Below are 26,939 nucleotides of genomic sequence, written 5' to 3'. Positions count from 1 at the left end.
TGCGTGATTATTACAGCTTGTGTAGACACGCTTGTGCTAGCTTTAATCTCATTAGTTCATGTACCAGCTGTAGCAAAACTGGTAACACAGTCCTTGGTTAGGGGTATGGAGGCTCATTTTGTTGTATATTGGATGCTTACTCAAATTAATTACCTACAGTGACATCCATGTTTCTGTATTTTAACTTTTGTTGTATGAGGCTAACAAAATTAACTGTAATTGAAGTATATCTAACATACTGCAGTCATATCTCCTAGTTGCAGTGCAGATGCAGTCTGTAAGGCAGTGGGCCCTACGCTCTTATTCTTCTGAGAAATGATTAGAAGGGTCTGCTGTAGTTTGATAGTTTTAGGATGACCTTTTGTCAGAAATTTGTAGGAATCTGGAAGTGCTCAAGCACACTATATGTAAGTGAAGTACTAAAAAGCTAAAATTAGCAAAGGAAGCATAAAAATAATAAAATGGAAGCCTTGCTCCTGCAGTCCTAACCTTTGTGGAGTCCTAGTGAAATCAATTCATCAGTGCTCTGATGTATTTTCTGTATAAACCTTCATCCTGCAATCAGATCCTTAATGAAGGAATTCTCCTTTCTCAGTGTGTGTTACTCCTATTCCAAACTCAACACACTAATCCTTGGCTACTGTAAATAAAACTGGGAATGTGTTTACAAAAATACAGGTAAAAACATACATGGTAAGTAATGCAGCATTTGTCTGATATTGGACTGGTAAGCCAGTAGAAAGGTAAATACACTTACGGGAAAGGACTTTTCTGTGTAGCTCATTTCTAAAATATCCATATAGGAAACATGTTAAAGAGATGGAGCCTGCTGTTTACATAATAGGGAGCAATTGTCAGTGGTGCTCAGGAACGGACAGCTTGTCAGGATATTGGCATTTGTCACACACTGCTGTTACTGTGTGGTAGTTCTGTAAATTCTTTAAACTTGAGTTTCTTTCAGGTAAACACTGAATAGCAGCAATTAACACAGTCCAGAGATGCCAGCACAGAATTGAATGCCAACAGCAATTCAAAAGGCCGTGTACACACTGTTGTTGAACAAGCTGCAAAGATTTTCAGTAAAAGTAGGAACGCTGAGGAAGCAAGTGATTCTGTTACTCAAATCCTGTTCAGGAGCAAAATGCTAAATTATTCTAGGTCTTTGACCTGTGCAAATATATTTCTTCTCATTTTGATCCTCATGTTGTCTTTGAGGATTTTGGATTACTCTTTGTGTAGTGCTTTTATATTTTCAAAAGTGATATAAAGTTTATATGAAGAAGCTAGTGTGCAAGAAGGTAGGGTGTCAGTTTGAGTACTATGGCCATTCTGCCCATATTTAGATGAGGATGTTGTTTGCGTACATGGAGAACTCGGTCTAAGTCCATAATTAGACTGCATCTGAAGGACAGATGCCACCCATCCTGGATGTGTATTCCCACTGTCAATCCCCAGTGGGCTAGTTCAGTGAACTAACTGCAGAAAACTTTTCATTGTGAAGGACCTGGTGGGAGCTAGCCATTAAATTGGGTTAGAAGTGATGTGATACAGCTTGGGGCTATAGCGTGACGTGTTTAATCTAGCAATGCTCAGTTCTCCTTTCTGCGTCCTCCTTTGCCGTTGATCCTGCTCCCACCATGTTAGCTCTCATTATCAGGGTGGAGGGAAGTAAATCAGCAAAACAGCTCTTCCCTTCCCTTCCCTTCCCTTCCCTTCCCTTCCCTTCCCTTCCCTTCCCTTCCCGGACACCTGTTACAGTTTCTGATTCACACAAAATCACCTTGACACAGCACAGGGAGTAACACAGTGGTGGGGACGGATGCAGGGGAGCTCTGGGAAGCTGGGGCTCCCTCCACCCCCAGAATGTTGGTCTAAACGTTTTCCCAGGACTGCTTTTCTCTGAAGCAGTTTTCCCCATAGTGTCTTTTGCATCCAGTTTGGGTATCAGTGCACTTGCTTCTCCATGCGCATTTCCCTTTGTGGGCCAGTTTAGTCACTTCTTCAAAATGCACAGCGCTACTCTAAATTTTATCCTTTGGTTGATTTTCAGGACATGCCTTGGTAAATGCTGGGACATACAAAAGTTCCTAAGCAGGTAATGCACGTCCTAGCTAGTACTGCAGCTGCTGTGCCTACAAGATGGGACTATTAGAAATTGACTAAGTTTGGTGCCTTGCTTCTGCTGAGAGAGTAAGGAAGTACATGCCTGACTTGTTCAGGAGTTACTGTACATCCCACTGGTTGCATCTGACCTGTAAATGTTTAAGCCAAACAATTCATATCAGGCTGCTGCTCTGCTGAAAGGTACATTTAGTAAATGTACACTTTTTGGTGCTGTTATCTGTCTCCACCCCTTGAGATTGCTGTACATAGGTGAGAACTGAGCATGGGAGTGTTGAAATATAGACGGGGGGATTCCTTTCAATACTCCTTAACCTTGTATTTTCAAGATACAAGTAATGGTTTCTAAGTGCTAGTCACAGAGGATTTTGCTTTAAAGAATAAAGTGATTTTTTTTCCTACTTTCTGGAAAAAAAATACAGTTTTTATTTATCAGAAATTATACCTTGAAATTGTACATTTATATTCAGGTGATCTCTTTTGCTATTTAAGTAGTATATCTGTTCCAGGCAACTAGTTTGCAAAAATTAAAATCTTTTAGGTTTGGATTTTAATCCATGTATTTTATAATTATGTATTTTCAGCAAGATAAAGAAAAGTATTGCTGTGGTGCTGCAAGGCCTCAATTTTTATTGACCAATTGCCACAGGCACAGCAATTTACAGCAGCAGCACAGTCAGTGTTTAAAGTTCACTGGGGCTCCCCTGGCCATAAAAATAATTTATACCTCTGTGGATATCGCTGGCATTTTTTTCCCCACTCAGCTTAACGAAGAAATCCAGGGCAAGCGCAAGATGCCTCCTGCCTGCCTGCAGACAGGCTTTGAGGGGTAGCCGGGGTGGGGATATGGATAGGGATGTCCAGATGGTAGCTCTACTGGTGCTCGAGTGGGCAGCAGTGGGCTGCCTCCTTGCCTCCTCACATCCCTCTGGCATCTGTAGCCTGCAGGCTTTAATTGCATGCCACTACTGTCAAAATAATTGTTTTACGTAAAGATGGGAAGTGATTGTGTTTTGGCGCTTCGCCGTTTCATTTAATGTAGGTGCTATGAGTTGCTGAGGGATTTGTGGCTTAGTTGGTGGGGGGCGGTATGTGTGTTGGTATTCAGAGTGCAACAGGTGGGGTCTGTCGCCCAAAGGAGGTGGGTGTCTGCTCTTTTTGTGGATGCAAGTCGGACTTCTGCTATATTGCAAAGTCATCAAACAGGTAGCTTTCCTGGAACACTTTGTTTGGGATTACAGGGGGATTACTGTACTGAGCACTGCTCAGTACACTGCTGAGCAAAAAACCTCAATATTTGTGTGCCTTAGTGCTTAACACTGGAGAAATAATAATACCTAGTTCGGTAATACTTAAAAGAAGACTTGGTTCATTTTAAACCATTTAAAGTTGTTCTCTTGATGGGTAATGCTTCAGACTTTCAGCAGAAAAGTGTGATGTTTATAAAAGCTTTAAATTTTCTTGCATTTCAGATCGCCTTTATTTTGCAATTCTCTGCCAAAAACCAAAGAGTGGAGCTGCAAGTAGCCATTATTTCTGCATAGATGATGAACTTGTATATGAGAAGTAAGTACAGACTTATTTTTTCCTAGTTTTTAAAGAAATAAATTAGTCAGAAGAACAGCAGTGAGGAACCAGTCTAATTGATATTCTGTTTTTAGATGTAGCTGAGGGAAACATACCATTCCCATTATAGAACTAATTACATGACTTCAGTCCTCTCAAACTTATCTGCCATGATGATTTATATGTTAGAATGGCTTCTTGGCTTCCCATCAGGATTTCTTAAAAATCTTTTCAAAGCAGAAGCTTTCTTAGTACCCATTCTTGTCAGAAGACACAGGAACATGATGCAACAATACATATCCAGAAGTATGCACTGGACTGCCAAGTTGTCTTTGGTTGCTCAAGTATGAAGTGGAATGTCTTAGCTTCCTAGAATAAGAGAAAAAAATGGCAAAATCAATTCAAGCCTTTATGAGCTGGCAATGGCTATATTGTTTCCCCTGTAGTGAACAGTGTATGCCTTTGTATGTCATCTGGAATGCTGCTAATTCTTTAAATAGTTTTGACCAAGGGTGTGCTGACTGTTTTTTTAAAGTATGAATCAATCTTTATTCTCTGTGTTCACTTCTCTCTAGCGGTGTTAATTGCCTTCCTTTAAAGTAAAGCTTTTTGGTTGCTCTTAAAATAGAGTTTCTAAACTGGTGTCACAGAGTGATACAGTAATGAGAATTTTTCAAACCTCGAGTATACCAGTTTGGTTTTGAGTGGTGATGTCTGGGAAAAAAAAAGTTTTATTCCCTACTTAAAGATGACAGAACTGTTTCCTCCAACAAAATAGTATGTATGTAAGAAGGCAATAACATTTTTAGAATGATGCACATAAATCACATATATATTATTACTCCTTACTTTGTGCATCTGATTTAAAAAAAAAAGGCATTTGCAGACATGCTTTTCCCCCTTTCTCCTACCAGCTTCTATGCAGACTTTGGACCACTCAATCTGGCAATGGTCTACAGATACTGCTGCAAGCTAAATAAGAAATTAAAGGTAACACTTGGATTTTTTTATTCAGTATTATTGACTTTTTAGAGAGCAAAAACAAATGGGCCAAAAGTTTTTTGTTCAGGTGCTTCCCTGTGTTCCTAATCCAGCTAAGATTTGGATATAAATGCTAAATTTTATCAAGGTGAATTTAGGGAGGAGGAGCATCAAGAGGGAAAACCCACTTACTTCTAAGACCCATAAGATGCACCACTGTGGCAGTAATTAATGTTAAGCTCCTAAAAGATGAGTTGCTAAATGGGTACAGACTTCTTTAAATTAAAAGCTGCCCTCCTGGAATTCGGTCTTCTTGGCAATCTGCCAGCATTAAGTGAGCTTGAGGTTGCAATGAAACACATTTATGTTGGAGATGGTTTTTATTGACTTGGGCTTCTCTTCTGGTCCTGACATCTCTTTTGTAAGAAGCAACATTAGATCTTTGATAGCATTTATGGCATAGTCCTGAAGGAGACTGCCGTGCTCCTACTGCAGATTATCTTCTTTGAAGGGTGCTTGGTAATTTTCAGGGTTGGGCTCTTGAGAGAGCATAGTCTCTTTAAAACAGAGAGTTCCTATATTAATTAACATGAATGACTTCAAATTAGTTGACCTCTTAACAGATGTTGGAGTGTAAAACCTGTTAGGCAGGTAAAAAAGCTTATGAATCACAATGTGAATCACAGTTTGCCTCTTCAAAACTACTTAGATCTTGAAAGTGCCACTGAACTGTGAAAGTTGGGAAGTATGCAGAAGATCATAGTTTTTTTTATAGCAGAGATTTTTATTTTTTTTTTTTTTTAATTCCTTGATGTCTGTCACTGGTATTAGTTTGCATAATTCAGACTTGCTTTGTCCTTGTGGCACTGTGAAGAAGTTTGCTGGAGACAAGATTCTCTGGTTTTTGCTTACAGGATGCTCTGAAGCAACACAAGTTCATATTTTAATCCCTTTGAATATTGCGTTTGGTATTGGAGAGGTATGTTAGGATTGCTGAGAACATGCTGCTGCTAGGTTTCTGTCGTTTATTTGTCTTGAGTGAGTTGAATAGTATCTGACCAAGTAACATTGCTATTTAAATAGTGACATTTTATGATAGCTTAGCTTTTGATCAGAGTATACAGTTTCAAGACCATCAAAATTTGTTTCAAGGGCGGGTCAGGGGATAGTTTTTGCTGCCATCACAGATATAAGTGTCCTTTCTATTGGCAATGCCATTCCACTCCCTTTCTGAGATAATTTAGAAACTATATGCCAAGCCCAGATGAAATTTTAAAAATTTGTGATGAAGGTTAGAAATACTTTATATAAGCATGTATTTATACTATAATATAATATATACAATATATAATATATTAATATATTATTATATATTATATTAATATAATATATACTATATAATATAATATATTAATATATTATATTATATATAATATAAGCATGTATTTTCCAGTGGTTCTGATCCTTAGAAACAGCTGCTAGTTTATTTATCTAGAGCCAGTCTTTTATTCTTGAAGAATAAAAAAGTCTAAGTTCTGTTTTCAAAACCATTGGTGACTTTAATACACCTGAGACGTTTTTGAGAATGCCACTGTGTATTTACTTCCCATAAACACCTATCTGTTACATAGGGCTCAAAGTCAGAAATAGCAAATGCATTCAAGGAGAAAAAGAGAGATTACTGTAATTTGTATCAAAAATTATTTACACTGGATACTGGGAAGAATACTGGAACAATCTGGGTAGAGGTGCAATACAGTCCTCCAAAGCTTTTGAAGGACTAGTCTACAGTATACTTGGACCTCTGAAGTGATGGCTGGAAGTAGGTGAACAGTCCCTTGCATTCCTCTAATTTTATAAAAGAAGGCATGAAAAGTCTAAAATGCAAAATCATAACCTTATTCATTTCTTGATGCAGTCATTTTCATTGATAAGGAAGAAAATAATTCATTATACTGGCTTTGATCAGAAAAAACAAGCAAATGCTGCATTCCTCATAGGCTCCTACGCAGTAAGTATTTAAATTTTTACGTTACGTCAGCTTGATAAATGTGTTCATATTTTCATATTCCATTTCTAAAACAGCAAGATAAAAACAATTATTTTCTCTTGAATAATCTTTCTACTAATGTATTTTATAGTAAGGTATACTAGGACAGTTTTTGAAGCCTAGCAAGTATGTGGAGTTGTGGGTTTGTTTTTTTCCTCTTTACTTCATTCTCTGCTCCTAAGAAATAAAGACACCACTAAAAAAACTTCTTTGTGAATATTTTCGTTTAGAAAAAATCACTATTTCTTTATGGTTTTCCTTTTCCCCACCCACACATAGTGTCTTTTTTCTTTGTTAAAATAGACAAATATTATCTTCCATGAAGTAGGGTATATACTTTCTCATTGCATGCATGTTTAATTACACCTTTTCTTCCCCAGCTGTTTCTTTTCTAATGCAAGGTGAACTCTTCAGTTAACCTAGGAGAAGGAGTGAGATCGTGTCGTAGGCTTAGAGCTGGTATAAAGTCTGGGAATATACAAGGTTGCTGGAAATGTACTGAGCCAGTTCCCTGGCTTTGGAGGGGAAAACAACTGACTTTGCACTACAACAGTATCTAAAGAATCAGTGTTTGGTACATGAAAATGTAGTCAAGGAACAAAATTCTGAATGCTTCAGAATGAAAGATGTGATGTACCATATTTATGTTCTGTTTTGACTTGTAAAACACCTTGATTGTAACCATCTCTCTTGTTTACTGAGTAATAAAATGAAGTAAGAACCTATGCATTCTTTGATGTTGGAGATTTGAGGGGTCAGAGTTCATGTTGCCTGAGGTCACAGAATCACACAGGATCGCAGAATGGTAGGGATTGGAAGGGGCCTCTGGAGATTGTCTAGGTCAACCCTCCTGCCAAAGCAGGTTGCAAAGGATGGCATCCCGGCAAGTTTTGAATGTCTCCAGAGATGGAGATTCCACCAGCTCTCTGGGCAGCCTGTTCCAGTGTTCTGCTACCCTCAAAGTAAAAAAGTTCCTCCTCATGTTTAGTTGGAACTTCTTATGTCCAAGTTTGTGCCCATTACCTCTTGTCCTATCACAGGGCACCACTGAAAAAAGACTGGCCCCATCTTCTTGACACCCACCCTTTAAGTATTTATAAGCATTGATCAGATCCGCCCTCAGTCTTCTTTTCCCCAGGCTAAAAAGGCGCAAGTCCCTCAGCCTTTTCTCACAAGAGGGATGTTCTAGTCCCCTAATCATCTTTGTAGCCCTCTGCTGTACCCTCTCCAGCAGTTCCCTGTCCTTCTTGAACTGGGTAACCCAGAACTGGGCAGGAGGATAACCGCCCTTGACCTGATTGCAGAGGAGACGGGTAGGATAACCTCCCTTCGAAATGCTTGCCACACTCTTCTTGATGCACGCCAGGTACCATTGGCCTTCTTGGCCACAAGGGCACATTGCTGGCTCATGGTCATCCTGTTGTCCACCAGGACTCCCAGGTCTTTTTCCACAGAGCTGCTCTCCAGCAGGACAACCCCTAATCTGTACTGATGCATGGGGTTATTCCTCCCCAGGTGCAGCACCCTACACTTGCCCTTGTTGAGTTTCATCAGGTTCCTCTCTGCCCAACTCTCCAGCCTGTCCAGGTCTCACTGTATGGCGGCACAGGTGTGTCAGCCACCCCTCCCAGTTTTGTATTGTCAGCAAACTTGCTGAGGTTACACTCTATCCCTTAATCCATGTCATTGATGAATATATTGAACAAGACTGGACCCAGTACTGATCCCTCGGGAACACCACTTGTTATGGACCTCTAGTTTTCAATCCACCCCACTGTCAATTCATCCAACTCACACTTCCTAAGCTTACCTATGAGGATGCTGTGGGAGACTGTGTCAAAAGCCTTGCTTTTTCAGAAGCTCCCTGCTCAACGGTGCAGGTGTCTTGCTTCCTTTGCCTGGTTTCTTGCTCTTAAGCATGCACCAATCCTGAGCTTGGAGAAAGTAGTATTTGAATATCAACCAGTTCTCTTGAGCCGCCCTACCTTCCAGAGCCCTCACTCATGGGATTTCTCCAAGCAGTTTCTTGAAGAGGTCAAAGTTAGCCCTCCTGAAGTCCAAAAAAATGACCTCAAGGTCATTCCTGTTCTTAGCTACAAGGCTGTACAGTACTTACTGTGATGCTGGCAGTCTCATTGCTGCCTCTACATCGTGTAGTAAGTCCATTTCCTGCTCCACAGCATTTCTCTGTTGTCTATTTCCTACAGTATTTATTACAAATTAAGAACTAGATTTCAAATTGTGTCACTCAGTATTTGAAACACATGCTTAGGAATGATGCATTCTTAAACTGCATGGAAACCAGCAACATGAGTTACTAAACTTGTTTGCAGTTAAGGCATTGTGGTGACAAGACAGCTGCAGCTTTTAGGAAAACTACTTCTTCCTAGTGACTTGATCATAGCAGGCCAAGAAAGTGAGAAGGGGCTGGCTTCAGTTATCAGCCATTATTTGGAAAGAAATGGGTTGGTTTTTTTCCTAAGCTTTTGTTCTGAATATGTGTAGTAGTATTGTGCAGCACAGCATCTGACATTTTGAGCAGAATCCACAGTAGGGAAAGCTGGCAGAAAAATCTGATACAAGAAGTGCATAGTGAAGCACTATGTGAGTATCAATCCCGGCCTTGGTTGTGGGGTGCCTGTCTTGCATAATCGCAAGTCCTAGATGGTGAGGTAGCTCGAGCTAGATGCTGATTTTCTTTACAGTGCAACAGACTTTGGCTTTGGTACTGTTTTTTCTATGCAGTAGGGTACGGTTTCTTCACAGGTTACTGTGGGAGGGATTGCAGTGAGGGAAGATCACAAAAGAAATAACTGTGCCCCTGAGTACTTTTTGCCCTGTGATGAGCTTTCATGATGGGACAGGCTTAATTGCAGCACTCACTGCTGAAGTGTTCAGATATACACTCCCACATTTCTGGTTTCTGCAGGCAGAATTGGGTTGTTTCCCATGGGGTGAGCAATGGTATAGGATCTGTTCCGAATGCATGATAAATGTATGTCTATAAGCATATTTCCTGATTGAAAGGAAATACATTGAGGCCTTCTTTATTTTAAACATATGTAGGCTTAAGCATCCAACTGCTTCTTCAGTTCAGAGTGCTTCACTTTTTAATGAAGAAGGACCCAGCCAGCTATTGGTCAAAACTTTAAGAAGCTTTTCTGTAATTTTAATCAGACCGTGTCCTGTTGGTAGTGCTCTTTGCTGCTTGAACTGGGTATCATCATTTAATTTCTAGTCCCTTACAGTGTAAGTGGTAGGTTGCCACTGTATTTTATTTTCTGTGGGTTGAATGTGTTTTCTTCTTTGATATTTTTTTGTTTTTAGCTTCATGGTGGGTTCCCATTTCAATAGTTTGCATTAGTTTGAGGAACTGTGTGACAGTGTATCAGGTTGGAGGATTTCAAGTGGGAAAAGCAAGGAAGTAGAAAGGAAAAGTTGCCTTTGCAGAGTTAGTCATGAAAATAGCGGTTGTCTGCATGTGCTGTAAGGCCTTTGATAACTTCATCATAGTATTGGGTGCAAGGTGCTCTGTAGGTGCAGGCCCTTCAAGTTACTTGTTAGGAATAACATGCTGCAAGGTTTTCAGGAATAGTACAGACACAGTAAGTGTGTGTGCTTTATGGTTTTGTTCTCCATTTTTTTAAACACGGTCACATTTTAACACATAACTACATTAAACTATAATGAACTGTACATAACTAGTTCTCTTCTGGAACTTGTATATCCTCATAAACATTCAATATTTTTGTGCTATCAAATTTCAAGCCTGTCATTTTAATGGCTTATTGGCCTTAAATTTGTATTCTTAAACATAATATTATTTAACTTCTGCTTAAAGGAGTTGGGATATAGTAGCATGATTTATTATTCAACATCTTTTGTTTAAATATAAATGTGTGTGTATATATATTGTGTGGAGATATGCTCATTTTGACTACTAAGGCAATTATGAAAGTCTTCATTAACTATGGTGAAGTATAAAGGCAGCTGTTAGTGTCCTGGTTTACAAGCAAAGTCTCTTCCCCGTCTTTTCTTCACAGTTGGTGTGTTTTAATGTTTCACCCTCCCTTTCATCTAACTTGTCTTTCTTTCCTCTTCAGTGGAGATAGTTTCTGAACTCTCCAGGCTACACACTTCTTTCTCACCCATCCCGCATCTGCTGCTTCCTTCCAGGTGTAGTTTGATGTGACAGCAGAGCCTATCTCAAGCTACAGGGCTGTTCAGTATAATGTGACCTTAAAATTGAAGAACAAAGTTTTCAGACACATTGTTATATATATAGTTTTAGAATAAAGTGTGGATTTTTACAGTAAACCGTAACAATGTAGATCTTAATCCCTTTAATGTTAATCTTCCATCTATTTTATTTCTGTATTTTGTTTCATTTTTACAGATGATATACTGCATAATGGACATAATATTCTTCTAGGTAGATGAGCATAAAATTGGCATATTGAGCCACACAAAGGGTAGCCAGTATTCTTGGGGGGGGGGTTGAGTGTTTATACTTTATGTGGGTGGAGAGGGTGAGGGGAAAGAAGGGAGGGGGGTAAAAAAACCCTTTGTTCTTCACCTTTTAAAGAAAAATTGCTTTTCCTTGGAAGCTATCTGCACTGTTCAGGCCTTACCACTCTACCAAAGCAGCAGTGATCTTCTGAGTTGATCTCTACAGTGGCTTCTCTTGATTTTCGCCAGGACTTGGCTGTGGGTGAGGAAAGTCTGCTTCTTCCATCTCTGCTCCTTCTATGTTAAGAACGAAAATGTACCCTCTGTGCCCTGTCCACCCAATTCCCAAGCTCCCCCCTCTCCCCTTGGCTGCATTAACTTAGTAACAGTGTTTTTTTTCTCAGGCCTGGCACTAATTATGTACTTGGAGGCTGACCCTCCGAGGGTACCGCCCCATGAACTGCTGTAATTCAGGTCATCTTCTCCAGGACTCATCTCTGTACTTTGTCTATTTTCTCATCCTCTTTCTTCAGGGTAAGCAGCGTTTCCTTCAACCATTCTGACCTGTAATACTGTTTTTTTGCCTTTTCAATTTGTTAGTGTCCTTCCTAGCTATGGGCCTAATAGTGGGTAGAAGATGGAGCTTGCAGAAGCAATTACAACCCTTCTGTGTGATGCTGAACTGCTCTGTTCTTACTGTGGCATTTGCAGAATTATCTCTGGCTAAGCTGTGGGAAAGCAGGGAAACCTGTTTGTTTAGTGGTCCAGGCTGAGTGGTGGTAAATGGGTAATTGTGGCAGCGCGCAAATTACAGGTGGGGAAACCATGTTTACCCTCAGTAACATTTTAGTGAGAGGTGCTTGTGCTTGACAAGCAAGTGGCAGAGATGAGATGGACAAAGTACTGGCCTTTCATTTAAGCAAAAGTTGCCTCGAGTGTTTTTGGCTTTCTCTGTGTTCGTGTCCTCTAAAAAGCTACCTTCTCTAAACTATATTTGGGGAATTATGATTAGCCTTCATGACAGCAGCCTTTCCTGCTGTTTGTACTAGGTTCTTCCTCATGATGTTCTTACCAGATTGCTTGTTTCCATAGGAGAACAGGGGTGGCTCTTTGGCTGTCTCTCAAGCTTGGTTTCTTAGCTGTCGTCAAGTACTGATGTGCCCAGCCCAACCAGTTCCCAGCTAATAGGATTTTCTATACCTCCCCTCCGCTGTTTAAAAAGTAGTTGGAGGTTTCTTGCTTTTGTTTATCGTGAAGAAAGAGAGTTGCCAGAGACAGGCAGTTATTCCCTCTCTGCCACTTTTATCCACTTACTGACTGTGTTTCTGCTTATGAAGGGACTGTTGGTCACGTGTACACTTCTTCAGTACACCACAAACCCATGCAGGAAGCTTTTTATTTCATTATATTTCTGTTTTAATTTTGCTATATTTGATCTTTTCTTCTAAGGAATATTGCTAGAAAAACTAACATATTAACTGACTAGCATATCCAGTAGACATGAATTTAAAGTACTATTTACAGACTTGAGTTGGTAGTTTCTAACAGTACAGCATAATTAAATATCGTATTTAATTTTCCTGAAAAAGCAGTAAGTTATGTCATAGATGATTATTATCAAACATGTTTTGTCTTGCATGCAGCATTACTATTTCACTTGGCAATCTCCTTTATTGAAGATTACGGTGCCTTTTCAAACAGAGCTTCATTTTATCTTCTACTAGGAACAGTTTTCATCCTATTGTGAACACCGTTTTCATGGTTGTAACACTAATGTAGGGAACCTTTGTTTAAAAAATAGGGCTGATTTGACATAATACACTAATATGAATCAGACAATAACATGGCTTGTTAAAAACACTGTCATTCTATGGTTGATTTTAAATGCTTATAAATAAAGACTGGGTTGCCTAGACCTGCAAGCCCCCTTCTGTTTCATTCAGTGAACACTATAGCAGCTGTTTGACTACACAGCAATGTTGGCAGGTGCACCTTTCCCAGTTGAGTAACACTTGCATGGTTCTTGACCATTCACAGAGCCACCTGCAGTCCCTTAATTAGAAACAGATGTCCTAAATGAAAAGGATGATTAGAACAATGTTAATGGTTCAACTACTAATCACAAATTTCTGGCTGTATTTAGAAGTTCAGTAGGATTTTTTTTTGTATGCATAAAGAAAGTGAATTTCTAAATTGTTGGTACACAAGTGATTACACAGTGGGATAAAATGGTATGTTATTTTGGCTTGAAAGATGTCAGTTCTTTATAGTACCAATTGTCCTAGAAGGTACTTAAGTAAAAGGTTTGTAAAGGATTTTTAGAGTTTTTTGATGTCTGTTTGTGTGTGTGTTTGTATGTAGATGTGTATGTACGCCCATCTGCACTTGCATATGATTGTAGGAGTATTCTAAAACCAATGCAACTTGTGGATGATTTATTTCAGGTCTGCTGAATTCTCTAAGTTTTTTTTTTAAAGCTTTTTTTTTTTTTTTTTTGTATACTATTTGCCCGACCAGCAGGAACGGAGCCCCTTGGGATATCAATGTAAAATTTTAATAGACTTTTCTCCATCTGTATATACAATAATGAACAAAAACTATCCCCAAAATTGCATGCTTCTGATAAATAACAGTTAATATCATTGCTTGAAAGGTATTTTATTATTTTTCATCTTTTTAATAGTACTTCTTGTTGGTTGCTTTATTAGCATTAGCTTAGAATAATAGAATCATTAGATTGGAAAGACCTTTAACCTTTAAAAGATCATCAGCTCTAACCTTTAACCTAACACTGCCAAGTCCACCACTAAACCATATCCTTGAGTGCCATGTCTACACATCTTTTAACCTTAAACTTTTTAATCTTAAGAAAACAACTTTATTTGTGAAAGTTTCTGTCATCTTTGAAAGCACAGCAGAAACATAACAAAATTGACATCTGCACAAATGAGTTTCAGCTGTTGTTATGTTTTGATTTCTGGAGGTTATGTCTTTTTGCATTTCCTCTTCTTACCCCAGTACATACCTCACAAATTTACCAATACATCTTTGTTTTGCTATTCATCAGATCAACATTTCCATTTTCTTCTTTCAGAAACTTCAGTTCTGCTTAATGCCTTAGAAAGTCCTTCTCTGTTTCAACACTTCTGCCTACTACAGGACTCTGATCACTTTTACGTTCTCTCTGTCCATTTACTAGCTTTCTTTAGTCCTTTGTTCACCCACATAATTCCAATGAAGTTGTTAATTGTTAATGCTTTAGTGGCCTCCCCCGGTCAGAAACAGTATTATATATTTATATATATAGTTACATGTATGGTATATATAAAAAACTATATATATATTGTTAGATACATATATAACTATATTACAATTTCAGTTTGTGTTTGGAGAATGTTTTTGAAGTGAATCTTTCATTAAACCCTGCTCACTCCATTTTGGTTCACTTCATGGAGCAGTCTAGGAGCAATTCCAGTAGGTAATGGGTGTTCAGTCCACAGGACTAGCTGTTAAGTTTAAAAGCTGCTGGAAGTGTGTAGTGCACATGTCAGATGTTAAGTGCTGGCTTTCAGACTACAGATGCATTTCCGCTGATGCGCGCTACTTCCTAATGCCGATGTGGCCTCTGCTGCCTTGACACCTGTTGATTTCCTGGGTTTTGCTGCTCCTTCCCTCATTCCTTAAGCTTACTTGTTTCCATATCTGGAATTTGGTTCACTCACAGCCTGAACCCAGGCTCACGTGCAGCCTCTATCCAGCCTTGCTTGCATTCAAGATTTCCAGCTGGGTACCCTCTTACGGTCCAAAGCTGTGACAGAAACTAATCCTGTGTCCCCTTTGACTGTCACAGCTTCTTGTGTTGTGTTACTGCTAGGGTACTTTCCTTGTGATGTAAGTGTCTGTTTATGGTCTTTCCTTTTCTGTGTAGAGACTGAATGCCATTCTTCCCTTTTGAAGCACAGCATACCACTGCACCTATCCAGATACCCTCATACTAAGCCACTTTTCCTTGAGAACACTGTTTGACCATTTCATTAACTGCTGTTACTGCAACTGTTAACATGTCGTATCTCTTGTGTTTAGTAGTGTCACAGCTGAAGTGTAGCGGGATCTCTCTTTATTTCAGAAAATTCTGAGAAGTCCAACTTGAAGAGCTTCCTTCTTCAGTGAATAAACTGTATATTGCTTCAGCTGTACAGAAGTACTGCATATTTTGAAAAAATTCCATCTCCTTGCAGTGTGTTTTTTTTGTACGTACTAGACACTGGTAGTCATTGGATTTTTATGTCAAAATCAGATTGGCTTTTTTAGGTGTCCTTGTATATAGCGAGTGTTCGTATGTTAACGAAAGCCCATACACATGTGCATGTATGTTGAAAAGGTGTTTCTAGCAACTTCACTGGTAATATAACTTCAGAAGTTGCATCTGTGCTTAAGAACTAACATGTTTCAGTATTCTGTAACATTATTTAGACTTATTTTAATACAACACTTAAAGTTATGGAGAAACCTTGCCTCTTGCAGCTGTTACACTTGCAAGCAAATGCATCTACATTGAAGCTTGTTTTCTTTAAGAAGCTGGTAAAAGCTCAGCTAAGGTATGGGAGAAGTCCTTGGCCTTTCTGAGCTACATGTGCTTACAGTATTAGATGCATTTCTATTTGCCTGCTGTTGTTGCAGGTGGAGTGATTAACTTCACTTGTAAGAGAGAAGTAGTGAAATATTTATTAAGGTGAAAGTACAAGCGGTACTCTTTGTATATTACCAGCCTTACAGCACCGAATCCCAGGTTTTTTCCAGGTGACTCATTTCTGGCTAGAAACTCTGTCTCCTTTGTTTAATTACCTTCTTTTTGCTAATGCAGTTTCCTGTCTCTGGTTTGTAACTTTTTCTGGGGCAGAGCTCTTTTTTCTGATAAGCAAGCAGTGCTAGATATATATGGTTGCATAGCGCATATATATGCTAGCAGTATGTGTTCACTGTGCTGCGGGCTGCAAAGTATGACTGTATCAAGCACACAACTTGAAATTTCTTGGAAAATAACCTTTATATCCAATTCAGGCAATGAATATGTCTGCAGAATAGAAAATGAACTCTGACATCTGAGGATTAGCTATCCAATGATGCTCTGGGGACTTCAATAGAATCATAGACTCATAGAATTGTCTAGGTTGGAAGGGACCTTTAAGATCACCTAGTACAAGCATCAACCTAACTGATAAAAAACCATCACTAAACCATGTCACTAAGCACTACGTCTACCGATCTTTTGAATACCTCCAGGGACGGTGCTTCAACCACTTCCTTGGGGAGCCCATTCCAATGCTTAATAACCCTTTCAGTGTAAAAATTTTTCCTAAGATCCAATCTGAACCTCCCCTGGTGCAACTTGAGGCCCTTTCCTCTTGTCCTATCACCTGTGACTTGGGAGAGGGGACCAACTCCCGCTTCTATACAACCTCCTTTCAGGTAGTTGTAGAGAGCAATAAGGTCTCCCCTCAGCCTTTTTTTCTTCAGGCTGAACAACCCCAGCTCCCTCAGCCTCTCCTCATAAGACTTGTTCTCCAGACCCCTCACCAGCTTCATTGCCCTTCTCTGGACCCGCTCCAGCACCTCGATGTCTTTTTTGTGGTATGGGGCCCAAAACTGGACATAGTACTCGAGGTGGGGCCTCACCAGTGCCGAGTACAGGGGGACGATCATCTCCCAAGTCCTACTTACCATGCTGTTCCTGATACAGGCCAGGATGCTGTTGGCCGCCTTGGCCACCTGGGCACACTGCTGGCTCATGTTCAGCCGACAGTCAACCAACACCCCCAGGTCCTTTTCTGCTGGGCAGCTCTCCAGCCACTCTTCCCCAAGCCTGTAGCGCTGCATGGGATTGTTGTGACCCAAGTGCAGGACCCGGCACTTGGCCTTGTTGAACCTCATCCCGTTGGTCTCAGCCCATTGATCCAGCCTGTCCAGGTCCCTCTGCAAACCCTTTCTACCCTCCAGCAGGTTGACACTCCCACCCAACTTGGTGTCATCTGCAAACTGACTGAGGGTGCACCCGATCCCCTTGTTCGGATCACTGATAAAGATGTTAAAGAGAACCGGCCCCAATACCAAGCCCTGGGGGACACCACTCGTGACTGATCACCAACTGGACTTAACTCCATTCACCACCACCCTCTGGGCCCAGCCAGTTTTTAACCCAGCGGAGGGTACTCCCATCCAAGCCACGGGCAGCCAGTTTCTCCAGGAGGATACTGTGGGAAACTGTATCAAAGGCCTTACTAAAATCCATTAAAAAAACATCCACAGCCTTTCCCTCATCCACGAAGTGGGTCACTTTATCATAGAAGGAGATCAGGTTTGTCAAGCAGGACCTGCCCCTCATGAACCCGTGCTGGCTGGGCCTGATCACCTGGGCGTCCTTCACGCACTGCATAATGGTACTCAGGATGATCCGTTCCATGACCTTCCCAGGCACTGAGGTCAGACTGACAGGCCTGGAGTTCCCTGGATCATCCTTCCGACCCTTCTTGTGGATGGGTGTCACATTTGCTAGATGCCAGTCAGCTGGGACCTCCCCAGTTAACCAGGATGCTGGTAAATGATGGAAAGTGGCTCAGTGAGCACTTCTGCCAGCTCCCTCAGTACCCTTGGGTGGATCCCATCTGGCCCCATAGACTTGTGTATGTCCAGGTGTTGGAGCAGGTTCCTCACCACCTCCCTTTGGATTACGGGGGCTTCATTCTGCTTCCTGCCTTATCTGCTACCTCAGGGGTCTGGGTACTCAGGGAACAACCAACTCTACTCCTAAAGACTGAGGCAAAGAAGGCATTAAGTACCTCAGCCTTCTCCTTATCCTTTGTCTCTACGTTACCTCCCGCATCCAATAGAGGATGGAGATTTTCCTGAGTCCTCTTCTTGTTACTAATATATTTATAGAAATTCTTTTTATTGTTTTTAACATCCAAGGCCAGATTAAGTTCTAGTTGGACTTTGGCCTTTCTAATCTTTTCCCTGCATAGCCTTACAACACCTTTGTAATCTTCCTGAGTGGCCTGCCCCGTTTTCCAAAGGCCATAAACTCTCCTTTTTTTCCCCGACTTGTGACCATATCTCTTTGTTCAGCTAGGCCAGTCTTTTCCCCTGATGACTCGCTTTACAGCACACAGGGACAGCCTGCTCCTGCACTTTTAAGACTTTTTTAGTCTCTTTTCTATTCTTTTAAAGTCTCTTTTCTATTCCAGGTGTATGCTTGCCAATATAAATGCAAGAGTCGCTTACCCCTCCCCAGTGAAAGCACACACGCAGACAAAACATGCAGTTTTCATTACTTGACCGAACTACTTGAGACAGATGTTTTTTCCTTTGGTTTTGCTAATTGCACAGGAAGAATTCTCAGAACATACTTAACACAGTAATCAAATCAGAGGGTTCACCTGTTGCCATGTTTGTTTTAGCTGTCTGTTAGGATATGTTTCCAGCTGGGTTTGTTTTGTGGTTTGTTTTTGGTTTTTTTGAGCAACATCTGTTCCACCAGCCATTCTCACCTCACAAGAATATGTGTGTGTGTGTGTGGAAAGAGGATGTTGAACGTATGCTAAGCCATTTCTTCAAACTGGCTTTGCAGCAGCATCAAAGAAATTTGAAAGGCAATGCCAGCTTTTAAAAGAAAAAAATGTCAAAAGCAACAAAAATAAAAAATGCCACACTTAGATTTTTGGGTGAATTTTAATTCGGATTCTTACTTTCAAAAAACCTCTAAGGGAAAAAAGTCATAAGAGATGTAAATAATTTTATGGAATGTTGATGAAAAATATAACTTTCTGTAGTGTGTTAAAGCTCAGTAAATGCATTTTTAAAGAAAAAGTATTAACTTGAAATGACTGAATATTGACCTGTTAATGACAGCTTGTTATTCATGTTTGTTATCTCCTGGCCATGCTGGGGATGGTGTTTGATGGTCTTGGAAGACATGATTTGCATAAAAGAGGAGTTTTATGGTATTCTTAAAGGAGAGTTTAGTGTTAGAGGCTATGCAAAAGGGATCAGGCATGTCGTGATGGAAGACCATATGGTATTTGTCGTGAGTTCATCCAATGTGAATTCTGTTCTGAGTGGTTTTGACAGTAGAAAGTTTGCTACATAGTGCTTCAAGTATGTTACTTAATTCTGTTCTTAGGATTTTGCTTCTGAAGCTACAGATTTCTTTCTTTTTTTTTTTTTTCCTTTATGGCATCTGGATTTAGTTACTGAAACTGCCTCACCAGTGCAAAGGCGAAAGTACAGGCTTTGGAATAATGCTAATGTACTGATGTAGGAAAATCAAAACATACAGGAATTACTGTTTTAATCTTGTCTGCTGAGTGTACACAGTTTGGTAGACCAGACGATTAATAGCTTTGCTGATATGTCTGTGGCTTTTTGTGTTTTGATTTACATCTTAAAAGTTTAATTTAAAAAAAATACTGAATCTACAGACTGTCCAGCAGAGTTACAATAGAAACATGGAAGAATCCAGAGGGACAGGACGTTTTCACTGTAGCTTCCAGCTGAACAAATCCTGCACAAATCTATAAATTTCCTTTAAAAATAGATATCCCTCTAGGTTGACCAGTATTTTAAACTTTTTATGTAAGTTTTATTGTTGCACACTTGCATACATTTGTTCTTGATGCCACTCTTTTCCAGCACTTTTAAGCTTTGTGATAATTAATTATACCTTCTGTAGTAAACAAGTGACTTGAAGTTACTAATATCAATCTTAAAATAATCTTTTTCCTTTCTGTCCTTTCCCACAAAAATAGATAATATACCTGAGAGAATCCCCAGAAGACGTGTACAGGCTTATATTGGCTGGAAGCGTTTCATATCTTCCTTTCAGGTAAATAACAAGTTGTTAGAACTTCCTGTACCTTGATATTTTGAAGAAGAATGTAGCATTTATCAGTACCAATTTGGGGGTAGGGAGGCTGTTGAAGTTTTAACACATGACACATTCACTGCCTGAGCTTTAAGTGCAGACTGCTGAACAGGGGTGTTAGCTGGTACTGAAGTGTACTGACAGAAGGTGAAAGCCGTGCTGCTTTCTATGTACTTTTGTTGAGCTTTTTGATCTACATTGCTTCTCACTTGGCAGTCTGGTTTTGTGCCAGTAGTTGATAGTTAAATATATCAAACTATCTGTCATTCATCACAAATGGCTTGTAATGCTTCTAGCACTCAATTTTTCCCATTTGTGGAATGTGTGCAATAACCTGCAAAAACTGTTTTGTGCATAGAGAATGCTAGCTAACTTCCTATGATTTATTGTAACTTTAATGCATGTCTTTTTACCAGTGAGGAAATGTGTAAAACCATTGGTTCATGGTTGCTTGACCCTGAGGGAATGTAATTCTAGATGTTTCAGGCCACAAACTTCTGTTTGTGATATATGCTTTACTGCATAATGTAGCAAATAAAGTCAATCTGATGTGCACAGGAACAACTTCTTAATTTCTTTCAAACAAGGATTTGTAAAAGTTGGACTAAGCTAACGTTCCATGGGCTGCCACAATATGCAGAAAAGAATGGCCAAAAAACTTCTTGGGAGGCAAGTTTACTGTACAAATATATTGTCATGGGGTGATTAATTCAGCCCTTGCTTGTTTGTGTTTTCTAGCTGTTTTGCCAAGAGATGGGCTTTTGATGATTTGAATTTCTATTACTTCCCCCCTGCTACCACCAAAATATAATGTAGTAGTAGCACCTGTCTTTATTTGCATACTTCCATTATCCCATTTCTCACTTTTAAATTCCATTTTTATATTCCCAGAAGAACAAAAGTCCTCCTTAGGAAGACTGTAAGGTTTGTTTCTAAATATCGTAAAGGTCTATGTGGATGATGGAGACGGTACCTTTTTACTTGGGTCATGTACCATGCCCATATTCCCAGACCATCACTTCAACAGCAATACTAAAAGAAATGCAAAGATGTGTTGTATATAAGACTTACAGAGAGCTGACTTCTGAAGACAGGTCCAGTCTCTGAAGAATGCAGTCTGTTGAAGTGTCTGCAAACTTTACCATTTTCTTGAGTTTACTAGTGCAACTAAACCTGGTACAAATAGAGGAATTCAGATTGTGTTAATCATCTGAGATGTTAGTCTAGGCCCTGTTCTTTAAGATCTTCACCTCCACAAAAACAGTACCTTCCCATAGGATAAGTCTTAGTCAATCAGGTCATTGCTACTTAAGGTCATTATAAACACTGAAACTTTTGTTAGCAGAATGCAAAGAATTTATTTTTTCACTTTTAGAATCCTAGTGAGGTTGGAAGGCACCTCTGGGGGTCATCTGGTCCAACATTCCTGTTCAAGCAGGGCCACCTAGAGCCAGTTGCCCAGGACCACATCCAGATAGCTTTTGAGTGTCTCCAAGAATAGAGACTCCACAGCCTCTCAGGGCAACCTGTGCCAGTGCTTAAGTCACACTCAGAGTGAAAAAGTGGTTCCTGATGTTCAGAGGAAACCTTCTGTGTTTCAGTTTGTGCCCATTGTCTCTGGTCCTGTCGCTAGGCACCACTGAAAGAGCCTGACTTTGTCTTCTTTGCACCTTCCCTTCAGGCATTTGTATACATTGATAAGGTCCTCCCGTAAGCCTTCTCCAGGCTGAACAGTCTCAGCTCTCTCCGCCTTTCCTTCTATATGAGATGCTCCAGTCCCAAAAAAATCTTTGCAGCCCTTTGCTGGATTCTCTCTGCTATGTCCATACCTCTCTTACACTGAGGATCCCAAAACTGGGCACAGTACTCCAGGTGTGGCCTCACTAGTGCTGAGGAGAGGGGAAGGATTACTGCCCTCGACCTGCTGGCAATACTTTGTCTAGTGTGGTCCAGGATACCATTAGCCTTCTTTGTCACAGGGCACATTGCTAAATCATGTTCAACTTCATGTCCACCAGAACCCCTGGGTCCTTTTCTGCGAAGCTGTTTCCCAGCTGGGCAGCCCCTGGCCTGTACTGGTGCCTGGGGTTGTTCCTCCCCAGGTGCAGAACTTCAAACTTCTTACTAAACTTCATGAGGTTCCTGCTAGCACATTTCTTCAGCCGGTCAAGGTTCCTCTGGGTGGCAGCACAACCTTCTCGCGTATCAAGTCACTCCTCCCAGTTTTTTGTTATCAGCAAACTTGTTGATGGGTCCACATCTTCCCCAGTCTTCCTTTTGTCACCTATGTACTTATAGAAGCCCTTCATGTTTTCTTTGACATCCCTGGCCAGATTCAATTCCATTTGGGCTTTAACTTTCCTAACTTCATTCCTGGATGCTCAAACAGGGTATCCATATTCCTCTCAGGTTACCTGTTCTCGTTCCACCCTGCGTATGCTATCGTTTTGTGTCTGAGATTGGACAGGAGTTCCTTGTTCATCCATGCAGGTCTCTTAAAATTTTTGCCTGTTTCATGTTCATTAGGATGATGATGCTCTTAAGCTTGAAGGGCATGATCTTTGAATACTAACCAGCTTTCTTGAGCCTCTTTTCCCCCCCAGGGCCTTATGCCATGAGACTCTCCCAAGCAGATCTTTGAAGAGGCCCAAGTCTGCTCTCCTGAAGTCCAGGGTTGTCAGCTTGCTTTTGAGCCTCCTCTCTGCCCTCAGGATCCTGAACACCACCTCATAGTCACTGCAGCCTTTGACTTTCACACCCTCAATGACCACCTCCTTGTTGGTGAGTATGAGGAGAGCACTGTTCCTTATTGGCATCTGTATCACTTGGAGGAGGAAGATGTCACCAGTTCATTGCAGGAGCCTCTTGGATTGCTTATGTCCTGCTATGTTGTCCCTCCAACGGGTATCAGGATGAAGTTGCCCTGAGGACCAGAGCCTGTGAATGTGAGGCTGCTCCTGTCTCTCTGTAGAAGGCCTGATCCGCTTGTTCTTCCTGATCAGGTGGCCTAACAGATGCCCACTACAATGTCACCTTTACCTGTCTTCTCTTTTACCTGAATGGTGTTCAGTTATTTCCTTCCCCTGCTGATTCTTTCCCCCACTTTTCATGCTGATTCATTAGGGAGGAAAAGGGTACAAATTGTAGAGGCAGCCATCCGGGTTCTTCAAAGTTCTTCCTCCTCTCTGTTGAAATTTGAACATGCTATTTTACTTTTTTGCAACACTAATGATTCTCTGCTGATGAGGGCTGCATGGTCTCAAAAGAAAGTGTTCTGCCAAGACATAGTATTCTTTGATGTAAATTCAGTTCAAATTTATTTTTTCACTTGACTATAGTGTTCCTGTAGAATGCTTATTGTACAGTGCTTATGGAATCTAATAATGGTCACGTACTAAGCCATTACGTACTATGCCATTCTTGGATCAAGGGAATTTGAAAAATGGTAGTTGAAAGCAGGCATTTTAATGAAAACTAGTTTGTTCTCATGTTTAAGCATAAACTTTTTTATGCATCTTAAGGAAAGTCTTTTAATAGATCTACACAAATGTGTATCTTAGTTTTATTAAGAAGATGCTGTTCACATATACACAGAATGCATATGCACAGCATCTTTTTTTCTTCTACATGGAGTTTGAAGAAAAAATTTGCCTTGTGTTACAATTTGACTTTTTTAAAAGTGTATTTCAGAAGAAAATGTTCTAAGAGTGTATGTTAGAATATGTTACTAACTTAGGCATTAGCTTTTGCCACAAGGAGCTTGTGCTGTGTTCTTCGTTAACATGAACACTGAAACATACCAGTTTCAATGTTCATGTCAGAAATTGAACATGTCAGTTTTACCAAAACTACAACTGGAGTAATCTTACTCTTGGATGTTAATATAACTTATTTTTTGTTTTGTTATTGTTGTAAGATGCAAAGTATGGGAAATTAAGTAATCATTTGATATACTTATTTCACCATAATTGTCATTATCTTGAAGCAATTTTTTAAAGGTGTTTTAGAGAAATATCTTCAGTTGTTTTCATTTGGACTAAAATGGGATAATTTTACTGTTTTGGTCATCATATGTTATAGGGATGCTTCCTTTGGTACTTGCAGTTTTCATCTCACATTGCTGGACTGTTTTCACGCAATAAACAAGGTGAGTAAAACAATATTTTTCATATTGCAAAAGGTCAGGTAAATATTGCCCAGCAGAAAAAGAAGGCTTAGTAAACTAGGATCCAATTAGAGCTGTGCAGTAGCAGATTTTTCTGATTGTTGCCTAGGTTATTATGTATTATAACAAAGTTTCTAGGTACAGCATCCGTAGAAGTTGACGGATACCTTATGTAATCAATTAGTGAAGATTTTAAAGAGGGAATTTTGAGGGTTTTTTATGTAATCTCTCAGGACAGTTATTCAGACATTAATCCCTAAGAGCTATACAGTAGGTTTATTCTGTGTCCCCCCAGTGTTACATTTTAGGCTGAATATAACCTTTGAAAGTGGTTTTGAATTGGTTAGTGATACTTTTAAGGCATTTGCAGCATGTGCTAATGACTTCAAGTTTTGCTTTAGTAATACAAATAGAACAAATGTTAGTAGGAAGGTGCTTTTTTTTTTTTTTCCCAACTACAAATTATCATAATCTAGTGTTTTGTAGCAATATAATGGTGAAGTAACGTGGCATTGAAGGCAAGGAAATTTATATGAACTCTTTTTAGTCTGTATGAGTAGTGCAACAGGGATTTCTGCAGTTCTCCACCCTACTACTGTCATTTGTATCGTGAATGTCTCTGCCAAATACTGGTGGGTTTACTGATTAAGCCAGTTTCTCGCAGATTTGTGATTTTCAGCTTTTTTGGATGTGTTGGCATTGGCTGCTTGTATGCCTAAAGTGAGTTGCTATTCTTAGTACCGATGAACAGCAAGTAAAACTACAGAAGATTATGCAGTGAAAGAGGAGACTAGAATGTAAGGAGATTAGAATGTAATATTTTACATTCTAAATTTTACATTTACAAATTTTATATTTACATGTGCTTCCTGACTCAGCAAGTGGGTAAACTACCAGTTACCCAAAAGTTTACGTTTTTTGTATAATATTAAATATAATGGTTGTGGATAATTACAGAACATCAGGGACCCTCCTAGTGTCTGCTTAGGACTGTGTGTCTGCAAATGATTTAAAATCAATAAAGATATTAGCATCATAATAAGAGCAAATAGCATTCATGCACAAAAGTACTTGCAGTCCTTGAATGCAGATTTTAGAATGTGTTCATAATTTCAATATATAATTTTTGCCAGTTATTTTTATCTTTTTTATTTTGTACTCCTAGCAGTAATAAAAAGACTGAATGCTTCTGTAGTCTGGAATTTTTTAGTGATTCAATGAAAAGAAAAAAAAGTGGATTTGCTTGTCTAACTTCACTTATATTACAATTTATAATTGTTTTGAACCAAGACTAAATTGATCTGTATCTTTTCCAAATAGATGAAGAAATCTATCCGAAAGAGTAGAAAATAGAGGATTTCAATAACCTAAAAGAGTGATAAACTGTCCTCATTGAAAAGATGTTGTCTTTGTTAAAAGCTGTATTCTGAATTTTAGGCTTTGCAGTATGGTTTCCTGGATTTCAATACATTTGATGTAAATGAATATGAGCATTATGAAGTAAGTGTTCAGTATCAATCTTCTGATTTGTTTGCTGTTACTAATGCTAAGATGATTGTTTATAATACGTGCTATTTTTTTGTAGTATTAGGTTCCATTTCTGTTTTGTCTCTTTAAACTTTGTAAAGGTGTGTGGTCAGAGAGAGAATATTGAAATTCAGATTTAAGCATAGTCAGCCTCAAACATGGGGGGAAAGCAGAAACAGAAATGGAAATAAATGCTTTTCTCCATTATTATTAAAGCCTTGGAAGATGATTGGGGAGCAGCAATTTGGCCACTTTTACAGGCACTGCATATTCTTGAATGGTCCTCATGAGAAACTTCAAGGGCATACAAGTCTGACTGAATTCTGGAGAGCAATTAAAGTATTTATCTGTGAATACATGTCAAAGGTATAATAACACTTTTGGAGGTAAAGAAGGAAAGAGGACTGGGAAACTCCCAAGCCTATAAAATTCACTTCAGGGTTTGGGAAACGGATGTGACAATGAAGGACTGCAACTCTTGACTATATGCAGTCTCAGAAATGTAAAGCTGCCAGTTATCTGTAAAAAGAAAATTGTGTTCTTAAAGTCTAAAAAACCATGATTTAAATTGGGAACAGACATAAGGCCAAGGTCATAATTTAGAAACCTATAAAAAATTAAAAGCTGGAAGCTGCCCTTCGTTTGAAGGGCATTGGTTGTGTTGTTCTAAAACTGATTTAGAAAGAGGAGAACACAGTCAAGAAAAGTGAGTTTGAGAGCATCTGGCATCCTCCCGATGGAAAAGAAAGCAGGCGACTAACATAACTTCCTTTGGCAAAAATTGTACATCACTTCTATCTAGCATGTATTTTGAAACAATAAGGAAAAGCCTGAAAATACAGGGATAATGATAAACCAAGCATTTTCTCTTGACAGAGAGCAGAAAATGGAGATTTTAACTGGATAATACCAAACAAATTCATTGCCTTCAGTGGACCTCATTCAAGAAGTAAAATTGAAAATGGTATGCTTAAAAGAGGAGGTGGGGGACACAAGCCCACTGCTTTCTTAGTTGATTGTTATCTGTAAGAACAAGCTTTAAAAATTGTTCCTCAAACAGTGTGTTTTTTCCTTGGCTCTTTTTCTTTTGTAAGAACCCTGGCAGTAAAATTTTAATGCTTGGTTTGATTGTACCTGACCTAGGTGATTATGTTAAAATTCCA

The 26,939-nt window shown here is 39.5% G+C and overlaps 1 protein-coding gene across 2 annotated transcripts in view; it reads left to right on the top strand.

The window, feature by feature from the left end:
- The window catches only part of CDC14B (cell division cycle 14B), a 46,288-nt gene that overhangs the window by 4,199 nt on the left and 15,150 nt on the right, over window positions 1-26,939 (top strand). For both annotated transcript variants that reach the window (XM_074166092.1, XM_074166091.1), the window contains exons 2-8: window positions 3,594-3,687; window positions 4,602-4,677; window positions 6,587-6,679; window positions 19,969-20,045; window positions 24,165-24,231; window positions 25,687-25,749; window positions 26,653-26,740. In XM_074166092.1, coding sequence (XP_074022193.1) covers window positions 3,594-3,687; window positions 4,602-4,677; window positions 6,587-6,679; window positions 19,969-20,045; window positions 24,165-24,231; window positions 25,687-25,749; window positions 26,653-26,740 — 558 coding nt within the window. The remainder of the gene's footprint in view (window positions 1-3,593; window positions 3,688-4,601; window positions 4,678-6,586; window positions 6,680-19,968; window positions 20,046-24,164; window positions 24,232-25,686; window positions 25,750-26,652; window positions 26,741-26,939) is intronic.

This window comes from Numenius arquata, chromosome Z (genome assembly GCF_964106895.1).
Source record: "Numenius arquata chromosome Z, bNumArq3.hap1.1, whole genome shotgun sequence".
Lineage (NCBI taxonomy): Eukaryota > Metazoa > Chordata > Aves > Charadriiformes > Scolopacidae > Numenius > Numenius arquata.
Note: the sequence above shows the minus strand (reverse complement) of the source record. Positions and strands in the feature narration are given on the sequence as shown.